General features: G+C 43.8%; 1 protein-coding gene across 1 annotated transcript in view; it reads right to left on the reverse strand.

The window, feature by feature from the left end:
- The window catches only part of LOC119970392 (proprotein convertase subtilisin/kexin type 5-like), a 520,270-nt gene that overhangs the window by 24,973 nt on the left and 482,498 nt on the right, over window positions 1-12,799 (reverse strand). The window contains 3 exon segments of the mRNA XM_038804933.1: window positions 1,179-1,406; window positions 4,534-4,773; window positions 11,312-11,532. Coding sequence (XP_038660861.1) covers window positions 1,179-1,406; window positions 4,534-4,773; window positions 11,312-11,532 — 689 coding nt within the window.

Raw genomic sequence — 12,799 nt, forward strand, 5'->3', positions numbered from 1 at the left:
GAATTACCTGGACTGCTCATCAGGTGTCAGGAAGAGCAGTTCAAGGTGAGGAGGCCACTTCAGAGTTTAAAAAGTCTGGCCAGGATGATACTGTTGAACAGAAGACTTTCTGAGATTACCAAGGGTAATCTTCAGGTTGCCCAGAGCTGGAAGGGACAGTCCAGGCACGGGCCTTCATCCGGAGGGAGGGTGCATGGTTCAAGCCCTCGCACACAGCCTGAGCCCACCCAACCCTCAGGACCCTTGGAGAATACCCCCCCCCCCCGCCACCCCCCTACCCCCCCCCCCCCTCTCTGCAGCCTTGCAGCAGCATAGGAGCACATTGGCAATGAGCTGATCCCTTGACCTCTCTTGGGGTCCACTGTGCCAAGGCTACGCTTGGCCATACTTACACAAAAGCCCATTTGGTAACTGGCTTCTGACTGTGGCGGTCAGAGCAACATTGTGAGGGGGAGGGGGTTGTAGGAGATGGGTGGGGAATCGGGCTTGCAGTCCATTCATTATATATTGATGCATGCAAATCAGCAGTTTGCATGTTCCCACCGACACGGGACGAATAGACCGCCACGGGCGGCTGAAGGGGAGCAGAGACTGCGGATGGTTCTGCCACCCGGAGCCAATCGCACTTTTTGGCTGACGCCTCATTCTTCACCCAATCGGGATTCCCAATCGCAGCATTAGAGAACACAAAGGCAACGTCTATGTAAAACCGAAATAACTACGCAATGCGAAAAGTAACCAGTGATATGTGGAACTGTCTTTCAGTTGATTGCCACTTTGATTCATCAGGGAAATTCTTGCCTTTGTTAAAGGACAAATTATTTTACCTGCAAGCCAATCCCACTGTTTCTTAACTTGCGTGAGTACCTTTCTTCTATCTGGTACACAGAATGATTACCATTTGAGAAATTTTAGGAATGAAATTTAAGGTCAAATCAAGTGAAATTAATTGTAGCTTCAAATAAAAAGATAGATTGATATTTCCTTTCTAAAGTTACATATACTTAAATAGGTTACATTGTTAAACCTAAATGAAATCTCCAAAAAGATTTAGAACAAGAACCCTTATTAACTCTAGCCATCTTGAAGACTGAAAGAAGGATTATAATATTATCCACAAAGGAAACTGTCATACTGTTTTCCAGTTGCTGGAGCTTAACATCCTAAGGCATACTCACTAAGTAAGAAGTAATTCTGAGTGCAGCTAAGACAGTCTTGCTCTGAGGGCCCATAACAGCGGTGGCATTTTTTGTGACAGGGCCTACAGATCTTGTCCATGTACATATTTAGGGCACAATCCTTGTGCATCACGCAGTGCCCCTGGTTGTTCTGCATCATCCCTTCTCTACAATGAATGCAGTCTGTTGAATATGGTCCCTTGCAGGTCCTACATGTTTGATGACACACTATAATTAAAAGAAAAGTACTCAGTAATGGACATTGACAAAATTGTAATAGTGAATTTAAGAATTACAAAATACAAATGATTTAATATAAGGGATATAAATTAGTTCTCAGTTTTGCTTTTAATTTTAGGAGGTTGTAAATTCAAATATTTGCAAAGCCGTAAATTAAATCAAATGTATCTCCCAGATTTTCACGTCATGTTGATTCCCAATATGAAATACAGATGTACACTCTGCTCTATGGTCTGGAACAAACAAACCTTTAGGGCAGCACGGTAGCATTGTGGATAGCACAATTGCTTCACAGCTCCAGGATCCTAGGTTCGATTCCGGCTTGGGTCACTGTCTGTGTGGAGTCTGCACATCCTCCCCGTGTGTGCGTGGGTTTCCTCCGGGTGCTCCGGTTTCCTCCCACAGTCCAAAAATGTGCTGGTTAGGTGGATTGGCCATGATAAATTGCCCTTAGTGTCCAAAATTGTCCTTAGTGTTGGGTGGGGTTACTGGGTTATGGGGATAGGGTGGAGGTGTTGACCTCGGATAGGGTGCTCTTTCTAAGAGCTGGTGCAGACTCGATGGGCCGAGTGGCCTCCTTCTGCACTGTAAATTCTATGATTATCCATCTAATCTGTATCCTTCCCAAACCAAGCTGATCAACAACACCAGAAAAATTAGCATTCATATCAGATCACTAATTTCCCCACTGAGAACACAGACATGTAACCAAGTACATAGTCAAAGATCAGGGTGCTTAAACTCATCATCATTTTGCCTGCTTTATAGGCCTAAAATAGGCACAATGGGAACTTATTTATCAGAGCAGAGTCCTATGCTAGACCGTGCAAGAACATTTGGGCCATTGCTAAATTAGACTGGGACTCTTTTTAGATGGTCATCATTGCCCTATTAGAATCAGGCCCCATGCCCATTTTATACCCAGGTTGGTAAGTTTCTTTGGATAGAACCATAGGATCCCTACAGTGCAGAAGGAGGCCATTTGGCCCAACAAATCTGCAGTGACCCTCTGAAAGAGCACCCTACCTAGGGCCATCTCCCTGCTGTATCCCTTTCCCCCTACCTAACCTGCACATCCCTGGACACTGAGCGGCAATTTTATCATAGCCAATCTGTGATGGGAGGAAACCGGAGCACCCGGAGGAAACCCACGCAGACAAGGGGAGAAAGTACAAACTCCACACAGTCACGCGAGACTGGACTTGAACGCGGGTCCCTGGCGCTGTGAGGCAGAAGTGCCACCATTCTGAATTGCTTTTTATGTGCAAGCTACAATTTGTCATTCCATGTCTTGAGCAGATTAAGGAGGTTGCTCAAAAAATGGTTACAAAAATCACAGAATTATGGACATTTACAGCCTAGAAAGAGACCATTCAGCCCATCATGTCTATGCCAGATGGAAAACAGCTATCCAACCGAATCCAACCTTTCCAGCATTTGGTTCATAGCCCTTCAAGGTTATGGCATTTGACTGCATAGTACTTTTTAAATGTGACCAGGGTTTTGTCTCTGAATTCCAATCCATCACCACCTTCTGGGTAAAAATATTTCCAATCACCTTTCCTCTAATCCTTCCACCAACCTAAAATATATGCTCCCTGCTTATCTACCTATCTGCTGAGGAAAATGGATCCTCTCCTCTCCACTCTATCCAAGCCTATAATTGTTCTATACACTTCAACTAAATCACCTCTCAGCCTCTTCTGTTCATGAGAAAACAATCCCAACAAATCCAATCTTTTCTCACATTTAAAATCCCTGTAAATCACATCTCTAGTGCAATCACATTCGTCCTTTATTTTTTTTCTATGCCTTGAATGTGTCCGTCGCTGGCTGGGCAAGCAATTATTGCACATCACTAATTGCCCTTGAACTGAGTCACTTGCTAGGCCATTTCAGAGGATATTTAAGAGTCACATGTAGGCAAAACCAGGTAAGGACAATAGATTTCCTTCCCTGAAGACATAAATATGTACAACATTGTCATTTGTTAATTACAGATTTAAAAATAAATTCAAATTTTACTGAATTTAAATTTCCTGCCATGGCAGGATTTGAACCCATGTCCCCAGAGTATTAACCTGGTCCTGAATTTCTAGTCCAGTGGCAATACCATTATGCCACCATCTCCACTTAATGTAATCATAACTGTTTATAATACACTAGCTGAGACCTAGTTAGTGTTTTATACATTTGTAGCATAACCTCCCTGCCTATCCATTGCCTATCCATTGTCTTGGCTAATGAAGGAAATTATCTTGTGATTCTTCTTAACTGTCTTATCTACGTGCCCTGCTGTCTTCAGAGAGATCTATGGACATAATCCCTCTTTCCCTCTACACTTTGCAGTATCCTCCCATTTATTGTGTATTGACTTGCCTTGTTTGCCCCTCGCTAAATGCATAACCTTAAACTTCAAACTTCGAACTTCAAACTAAATTCTATCTGTGATGTTGAAGGGACAAAGAGTGCTTCTCATGGCTTCACAATCAACTATTGGTCATCTTGGCCAGCCTCCTTTTCCATCATCTTCCCCTTGCCCCTGACTCACCTGCAGTCCTTTGCTTTGCCCAATATTGGTTAGGCCCCGACAGGCAAGTTGCATCAAGGTGCCTGATTGACGCTTCCAGCTCCCCTGAATAAATTATGATAAGGCCCATGAATGAGTTTAGAAATGGTCCTTGTGCTCTCCGTGTCAATGCAATGTTGCTATGCGCCACTGGAATCAATGCCAATTTGGGTTGCTAATTAATTTAGGCCCCTAGATGGAATTGCTTACCATTGTGTTGATATGATAATCATTCAGTGAATTCCAACCCAAAATGGTAATAACTGGTAAAATGTACATACTTGCAAATTATCCTTGATGGACCTTAGTTTGAGTTATATCTAGTCTTGATAAAATGTGTTTATTTTACAGCAGCCGGAACATTCAAGATGTAGATGGGAAACAATGACCTAGTAAAACTACTTATGTCATTCCACAGTATTCCACAAATGACACAAATCACATGCCAATTTGTGACTAAAAACTTTACAAATGCTGTGCCCATACATCCCTTGGATTCTTAAAATTCTGCTCAATTTCTATTGTTATTGCAACATACAAGCTTACCCTGGCAATCTTGAGTTCCCTTGTCAATGTAGGTTCCTTCAGGGCATGATTTCAAGCACTGCCCATCATGCATAAGCAAAGGATTGGCACACCCTTCACAGTCATCGGAGTCTGGACCATCACACACTGAGCATTCAGGATGGCATGAAGTACATGTAAATGTCTGAGTGCTTTGAAAGAATCCTGGGGGACAGTCCTGGAGGCAAGCACCCTTGTGAGAGAAAAAGTGTCTGCTGCATTCTGTGGAAGCCAAACACATTGTTAATTTGGCTGCTTCAATGGAGGTCAGAATGTCATGGCAACTGTAGAATCTCAATAAACAAATTTGTGCAGCAATCAAAATATATCGAAATATGTTCAGAGGTATAGAGTTACTTGAATTAGTCATGTTTTATACAAAATCACGTCATAAGCAAAGGAAAATAGGAGCATTCAGCAACTCAACACTAAGGGTGATCTACTCGAATAGGGACAGAGTCCCATAACATGCAAGATTAGCCAAGTGCTCCGAGCAGTTCTCGGAACGCCGGGAAACACCCCACTATCTAACACCCATCCAGGTAGCTCGGGGGCCTCAGTGGCGGATTCCGCAACAAGGCCTCACTTAGCCCAGTTTTCTGCACTAAGGAACTCCACTCGTTGGAACTCCTCAGTTCAGTGAGAGATCGGGCCGCCATTTTTAAATGGCACCCCAAATTCTCGAGCCCCCGACATGACCTCCATTCCCACCCCAAGCCCCAACTCACTATAAGTGGGTCCCTGAGTCCCCTAAAACTCCCCCCACCGATGCAGGGCACATTCCGGCCTGATCACTGCCACGCAAAAAGATACAAGCTTGGCACCTTGGCAGTGCCAGCCTGGCACCCTGGCAGTGCCCGTCAGTGTGAAAGTGACACTTGGGCACCTTGGCAATGTGAGGCTGGCACCCTGATGGCACCATCAGTGTATCAAGCTGGCACTGCCAAAGTGTCCAGGTGGCACCAGCAGTGCCAGGGTAGCAGACTGCCCAGAGGGCATGCACCTGGGGGCCGCCAATCCCTTGGGAGACTCCCATGAGTGCCATTCTATCTGGCCCCCGTTTGTGGATGCCAGCACTGAATGACGCTCACCCAAGGTCTCCAAGACGAGGGAGTTTGATCTCACACCCTGGTGACTCGCTGTCTCATTCTAATATGGAGATTTATCAGAAAGTGATCCCGCCCACAATGGGTGGGATTCACAACCCGACGTATCGTGAGATCATGTTAGATCTCGTGAGGCGTAGCAAGCCGGGTAGATCTTGGGAGCGGGATCTCCTGGCTTCTATCGGCCATGTTGCGCTGCGGCATGCTGCTTTTCGGACGCAGCGTGGCTGTTCGATCCTGCACAATAAGTGGCTTGGTGTCATACTTGTTTCATAATACTCCTGTGATGGGCCATGGTATATATCATAGAACATAACAGCACAGTACGGGCCCTTCGGCCCTCGATGTTGCGCCGACCCGTGAAACCATCTGAAGCCTATCTGACCTACACTATTCCAATAGAACCATTACGTTAAAGATGATTAAAGATGATATGTAAGTTACTGTTGCCATTGCAGGGCAGCATGTGTTGAAATTTGTGAAATGCCGAAAGGGATCAAGAGCATTTTCTGAAATACTGAACCTGGTCCCAACCTGGGAGTGGTTGAGCTGATGTTGGTTATTAAAAATGGGAAAATATCCCATTTATCAGTATTAATGTTCCCCAACAACAACAAAGAGAAAGGTAATGGCAAAAAAAATATAATTTAAACATAGAACATACAATGCAGAAGGAGGCCATTCGGCCCATCGAGTCTGCACCGACCCACTTAAGCCCTCACTTCCACTCTATCCCTGCAACCCAATAACCCTCCTAACCTTTTTTGGTCACTAAGGGCAATTTATCATGGCCAATCCACCTAACCTGCACGTCTTTGGACTGTGTGAGGAAACCGGCGCACTCGGAGTAAACCCACGCAGACAAGGGGAGAAAGTACAAACTCCACACAGTCACTCGAGACCGGACGTGCAGACTCCACACAGACAATGACCCAGCGGGGAATCGAACCTGGGACCCTGGCGCTGTGAAGCCACAGTGCTATCCACTTGTGCTACCGTGCTTCCCCAAGTATTCTGAACTGACAAAGTAAGAGTTTTGGTAAGGGAGAAAGTCTAACATTGTTTCATCATGTGTCAGATTATATATGCATTGCACTTCTTAGCGCAAATGATGATGTGTCATAAGGAGATCCACTTTCAATTTTGGTGGTTGGCTGCTAACCTGGTGAGGTGAACCACCCACCTATTGCAAACCTCACCCAATTTTTATACGATTGAAACCAATGGAACAAAAGACTCTCTGGCAGGAATTGAATTTGGAAATTTACCCCAAGGACATCCTTGGGCATTGTGCTAAGGGCGCGATCTATCGACCGTGTCCTGTCCCAATTCAGAGGTCTCTCCGGGCAGTCGTTATGCTTTGCCAGGTCTAATGAGATCTCACGAGACGTCATGATCTGGATCCCGTGATCTGGAGCCGGCCCACAAAGTACAGGACCCAGAGTCACATGGTTAAAAGAGCTTAAAAACTCACTTAGCTGCGCTGCCAGTGGATCGACTGACCACCCGACATCTATTGGCCTTACCAAGGAGACCCTAGCCAGGCACAGTTTAGCACCAGTCCCCACAAATCGGGACTGGGTGAATCGGCACTAGGAGGGTCTCCCAGGAGATTGGAGGCCCCTGGGTGATCAGCCTCTGGTCAGCCTGGAACCCTGGCACTGCTGGTGCCACTCAGGCATCTTGGCACCCTGGTAGTGCCACCTCTGTGCCAGTCTGGCACTGCTGGGGTGCCCATTTGGCACTGCAATGTTTTCAGGAAAACTGCCAAGGTGCGAGGTTGGCATTCTGCTGGTGCCGGGGATCGGGCCGGGGGTGGCCTATTTGTAAGTGGTGGGCTGCGGGGTGGGGTGGAGGAGATCGAGGACCCCCCAACAGGTGAGTTGGGGCATTGGGGTGGGGGGAGGGCCGGGGTGATGTCGGGGGGTCGAGAGAATCTCTTCCTACACTGAGGAGCTTCACTCGCTGGATCTCCGCAGTGCAGGATATGCAGCTAAGTTTGGCCTCAGCGGGCGTTCCCCGCCTGGGTCCAAAAGAAAAACCAGAGTACCATTAGATAGCAGGGTCATTCCCGGCGCTTTCGATTCCTGCCCAGAACAGACTCTTTTTTTTGATTAAATTGCGCCCAGATCCTAAAGAGGTAAAGTTAAGGAGTTGGAAGCAAAGTTCTCCAGTCTGTTTTAGCAGTTGCCAAACAATGGAAATTAGATGGAGAGGGAGGTTTGAAACTATTCAGAACTATATTGTAAGAACTATATAGAAATAATACTGAATGATTTAAACTATCCTGAGATAGATCATGATGAAGTTCATGGATTGAAGATTAGCTAGCTAACAGGAAACAGAGTTGGCACAAATAGGTATTTTTCTGGTTGGCAGGATGTGACCAGTGGTGTGCCACATGGGTCAGGGCTGGGGCCTCAATTTTATACAATTTATATAAATGGCTTGAATGAAGGGACTGAAGGAATGGGTGCTAAATTTGCTGATGACACAAAGATAGGTGGGAAAGTAAATTGTGAAGAGGATTAAAGGAGGCTACAAAGAGACCTAGATAGGTTAAGAGAGTGGGCAAAGATCTGACAAACGGAGTATAATGTGGGCAAATGTGAAATTGTCCATTTTGGCAGGAGGGATAAAAGATTATCTTCAATGGTGGGAGATTGCAGAGCTCTGAGGTGCAAAGGGATCTGAGTGTCCGAGTGCATGAATCACAAAAGGCTAATACACAAGTACAACAAGTAATTAGGAAAGCTAATAGAATGTTATTCTTTATTGTGAGAGGAATTTATTAAAAATAGGGAGGTATGCTTCAGTTGTACAGGGCGTCGATGAGACTACATTTGGAGTATTGTGTACAGCATTGGTCTCCTTATTTAACAAAAGATGTAAATATGTTAGCAGTTCAGAGAAGGTTTACCAGACTAAAACCAGGAATGGATGAGTTGTCTTATGAGGCAAGGTTAGGTTTCTATCCACTAGAGTTTAGAAGAACGAGAGGCAACTTGATTGAAACATTTACGATCCTCAGGGACATTGAAGGGTGGATATGGAGAGAATATTTCCTTTTGTCAGAGAACCTAGAACTAGCGATCACTGTTTAAAAATAAAGGGCACTCATTTAAGACAGAGATGAGGAGAATTTCTTTCTCTCAGAATGTCATGAGTCTCTGGAACTTTCTTCCTCAAAAAGCAGTGGAAGCAGATTCTTTGAACATTGTTAATGATGTGGAGATGCCAGCGTTGGACTGGGGCGGCCACAGTAAGAAGTCTTACAACACCAGGTTAAAGTCCAACAGGTTTGTTGTGAATCACTAGCATCTTCATCAGGTGAGTGAAGAGGTGGGTTCCACAATCACATATATAGACAAAAGCAATGATGCAAGCTGACGCTTTGAATGCGAGGCTTTACAGGTAATTACGTCTTTACTGGTCCAGTTGTAGCGACTGGAGAGAGGGATAATCACAGGTTAAAGAGGTGTGAATTGTCTCAAGCCAGGACAGTTGGTAGGATTTTGCAAGCTCAGACCAGGTGGTGGGGGATGAATGTAATGACACATGAATCCAAGGTCCCGGTAGAGGCCGTACTCATGCGTGTGGAACTTGGCTATCAGTTTCTGCTTGGCAATTCTACGTTGTGGCGCATCCTGAAGTCTGCCTTGGAGAACGCTTACCCATAGATCAGATGTTGAATGCTTATGTGTTCACTGACTGGAAGGGAATATTTTTGCCTCTTGATTGTCGCGTGATGTCCGTTTATCCATTGTCGCAGCATTTGCATGTCTCACCAATGTACCACGCTTTGGGACATCCTTTCCTGCAGCGTATGAGGTGGACAATATTGGCCGAAACGCACCGAGTGTGCGTACCTGGTGTGTGGTGTTATCACGTGTAAAGGTGGTCCCCATGTCAATGATCTGCCACGTCTTGCAGAGGTTGCCATGGCAGTTGTGTGGTGTTGTGGTTGCTGTTCTCCTGAAGGCTGGGTAGTTAGCTGCAAACAATGGTCTGTTTGAGGTTGCGCGGTTGTTTGAAGGCAAGTAGTGGGGGTATAGCGATGGCCTTGGCACGTTATTCATATTCATCGATGACGTGTTGAAGGCTGCGAAGAAGATGTCGTAGTTTCTCCGCTCCGGGGAAGTACTGGACGACGAAGGGTACTCTGTCAGTTGTATCCTGTGTTTGTCTTTTGAGGAGGTTGTTAAGGCATAGGTTTTCGATTAACAAGGGGGTGAAAGATTATTGGGGGGAGTTGGGAATGTGGGGTAATGTGGGGTTGAAATAACAATAAGATCAGCCAGAATCATATTGAATATGGAGCAGGCTCAAGCGGGTGATGGCCTACTTCTGCTCCTAATTTGTATGTTTGTAGTTATGTAACCAAAGTGAAGAATGCTTTTTGAAAATAATCCAACATGGTTTTCCTAGAGAAACAGGAAAAGAAGAGCTGTCCAAATCATTTATAAGAATTTATATGGCCAAATGACTAATGTGAGAGCGGAGAACCTTTAGGAACGAACAACCACAATATAGTAGACTCAATTTGAAAATAAAAAAGGACATTGAAGAATCAAAAATAAGGGCATTAATTGGAATAATGCAAACTTCAGAATGATAAAAAGGGACGTGGCAGATGTAATTTATTGTGGAGAAGTATGAAGCGAAGTATTTTGGGTGATAAAAACAAAACATGGGAAATGCACATTTATTGGAAAAGAGTGAGAGATTGCTTGAAAACTATGTGCAGGCACAGAAAGTCATAACAAAACATTCTACCTTTTAGAAAAAGAACATAGAGCAAAGGGCAACAAGGTTATAATAAAATAATTACCTCACATAAATTTAAGCCAGAGTAATGAGTGCAGTTTTGGGAAACCACTTATGAGTAAGAACATTAAAATATAAAAGGCATAAAATACGGGAAAACAAAGTTTAGGTTTGAAGAGATACTTCAGATACCGACTATTCCCATTGGAGGAGAAAAGTATCTATTTTTTTTATAAATTTAGAGTACACAATTATTTTTTTCTCCCAATTAAGGGGCAATTTAGCATGGCCAATCCACCTAACCTGCACATCTTTGGGTTGTGGGGGTGAAACCCACGCAGACAAGGGGAAAATGTGCCAACTCCACACGGACAGTGACCCAGGGTCGGGATTTGAATCCGGGTCCTCAGCGCCGTAGTCCCAGTGCTAATCACTATGCCACGTGCTGCCCTGGAAAGTATTTTTTAAGATTCTAAATGGTTTGTTGAGGAAAATAGGGAAGCACTATTTCCTGGGCCCGGTGTATCAGGAATAAAAAATCATCAACTTACATATATCACTAAAAAAGTCAGGAGAGGAGTTGGAAATGAACCCCTGGAGCATGGAATGCTTAGAGACTAGTTAAGGTATAGACCATTACATCTTAAAAAAAAAAATTGGATGAAAGCAAAACAGTGGGATATAGGTTTAAATCACTCTTGCAAATAGCTATCTCAGATAAAATGGACCAAATAGGTTACTATTCTGCTGTAAGCTTTGATGTGTTCACTAGCAATTGAAAAACATTAGCCAGATATTGTTATCATGAAGTCTGTGCTCTTTTAAAGAAAATGTAAAGAAAAAGACCACAGATATACTTTTTAAAAAGGCAAATTGTGCAGTCCTACCTGTACAATTATGTTCATTGCATGCTTCACAGTTCGCAGGGCAGCGTTTGCAAAATCCTTGGGCACTGGCATACTGTTTTCTGGAGCATTGCTTTTGACAACTGTTGTTGTCTAGTAAGTAAGGCTTGACGCAGGATTGGCAGTTTTCAGGAGTAGTTTCACAACTCTCGCAGATGTCATCACACTTTGCACAGGTATTACGTGTACTTATAAAATATCCCCTAACAAAATGAGAAATTATTGCTTTGATATACATTCTAGAATTAGCAGGTAACAGAGTACAATTCAATCCAAATATGAACTAAGCTCAACAAGCTACAGTGCACATTGTCACTCCTCAAGATATTTTAACATTCAAAATTCAGGAGAAAGATTACAGGAAGTATTTACTCTTGAGCTGGCTGGGCTATCAGAAGGGCTGCAACACCTATGCAAAAATGACACTCCTCTCAGAATCGGTGTAGAAATTGTCTGGTGGACTGTGGGTCCTACCACAACTCGCTGATTTTGTTCTGATAAGAAAGATAGGACTGTTCTGATTAAAGACCCACAGAGCTGCCAATGTTGAGGAAAAACCTAGATTGCGACATTTTCAGCTGTGAACTATATGCTTGGAGGTCGTTTCATACCAGATTGTAAACATAATTCAAAGTGACAAACTGCATCGATCGAAGTAGGCCGATGTGAATAACAACAAAAGCACAAGAGCAATTCATTAGCCTGCAATTGATTAGCTACATTTCAGTGCCTATTTTTCATATTTGTAAAACAACACATCAGAACTGTGAATAGTAAGAAAAGCATCTCAAGAAAAAGCAGAAACTGATCCAAGCAAATTATTCAAAACGTTATTGACAATTTTTACCTACCATTTCGTCACATTTTTAATTTGAAATATATCAGTCAGCTAAAGAGAAACAATATTTAGAGCTCTGCCTACGATTGCCAGGGGCCTATGCAATATGAACATGTGGAGAATCTCCCAGGATACATCAGTATTATTCCTTCAGTGCAAGAACCTAATGCAGTTTGTATCTACTGCACTCCTATTATAACTATTTATTGTCATATGTTTAAACTATTAGGATTCAGTTTTTCAGATAAACAAACTCTAGCTGTACGTCTCGCTTTATCTCTTGATTTTCAAGGGGCTACAAGCTATAACGAACCAAAGCTGACACAGTCTCTCAGCTGCTTTTCCAAAGATTAACTCATCCTGGGTAGCCATTATTGTAAAACAGTCAGAACCATCCAAATTTTATGATTTGTATTTGGCTAGTTCTAATTGCAGTGCAATTGCCCAAGGGACGTTTGAACTTCCCATGCAATTGCTGGGCAATCCTTACCTGGAAATCTGGTGGGGGCTTCCCCAGTGCATCTTTGGGGTGGCCCTCCAGTTACAACACTCCGGAGCTGGGAACTTATGGGTCAACAACTTAAAATAAGGAATCTATTTCTATATCTATGACAATGTGACACACATGGCCT

The sequence above is a fragment of the Scyliorhinus canicula genome, chromosome 8 (genome assembly GCF_902713615.1).
Source record: "Scyliorhinus canicula chromosome 8, sScyCan1.1, whole genome shotgun sequence".
NCBI classification, from domain to species: Eukaryota; Metazoa; Chordata; class Chondrichthyes; order Carcharhiniformes; family Scyliorhinidae; genus Scyliorhinus; species Scyliorhinus canicula.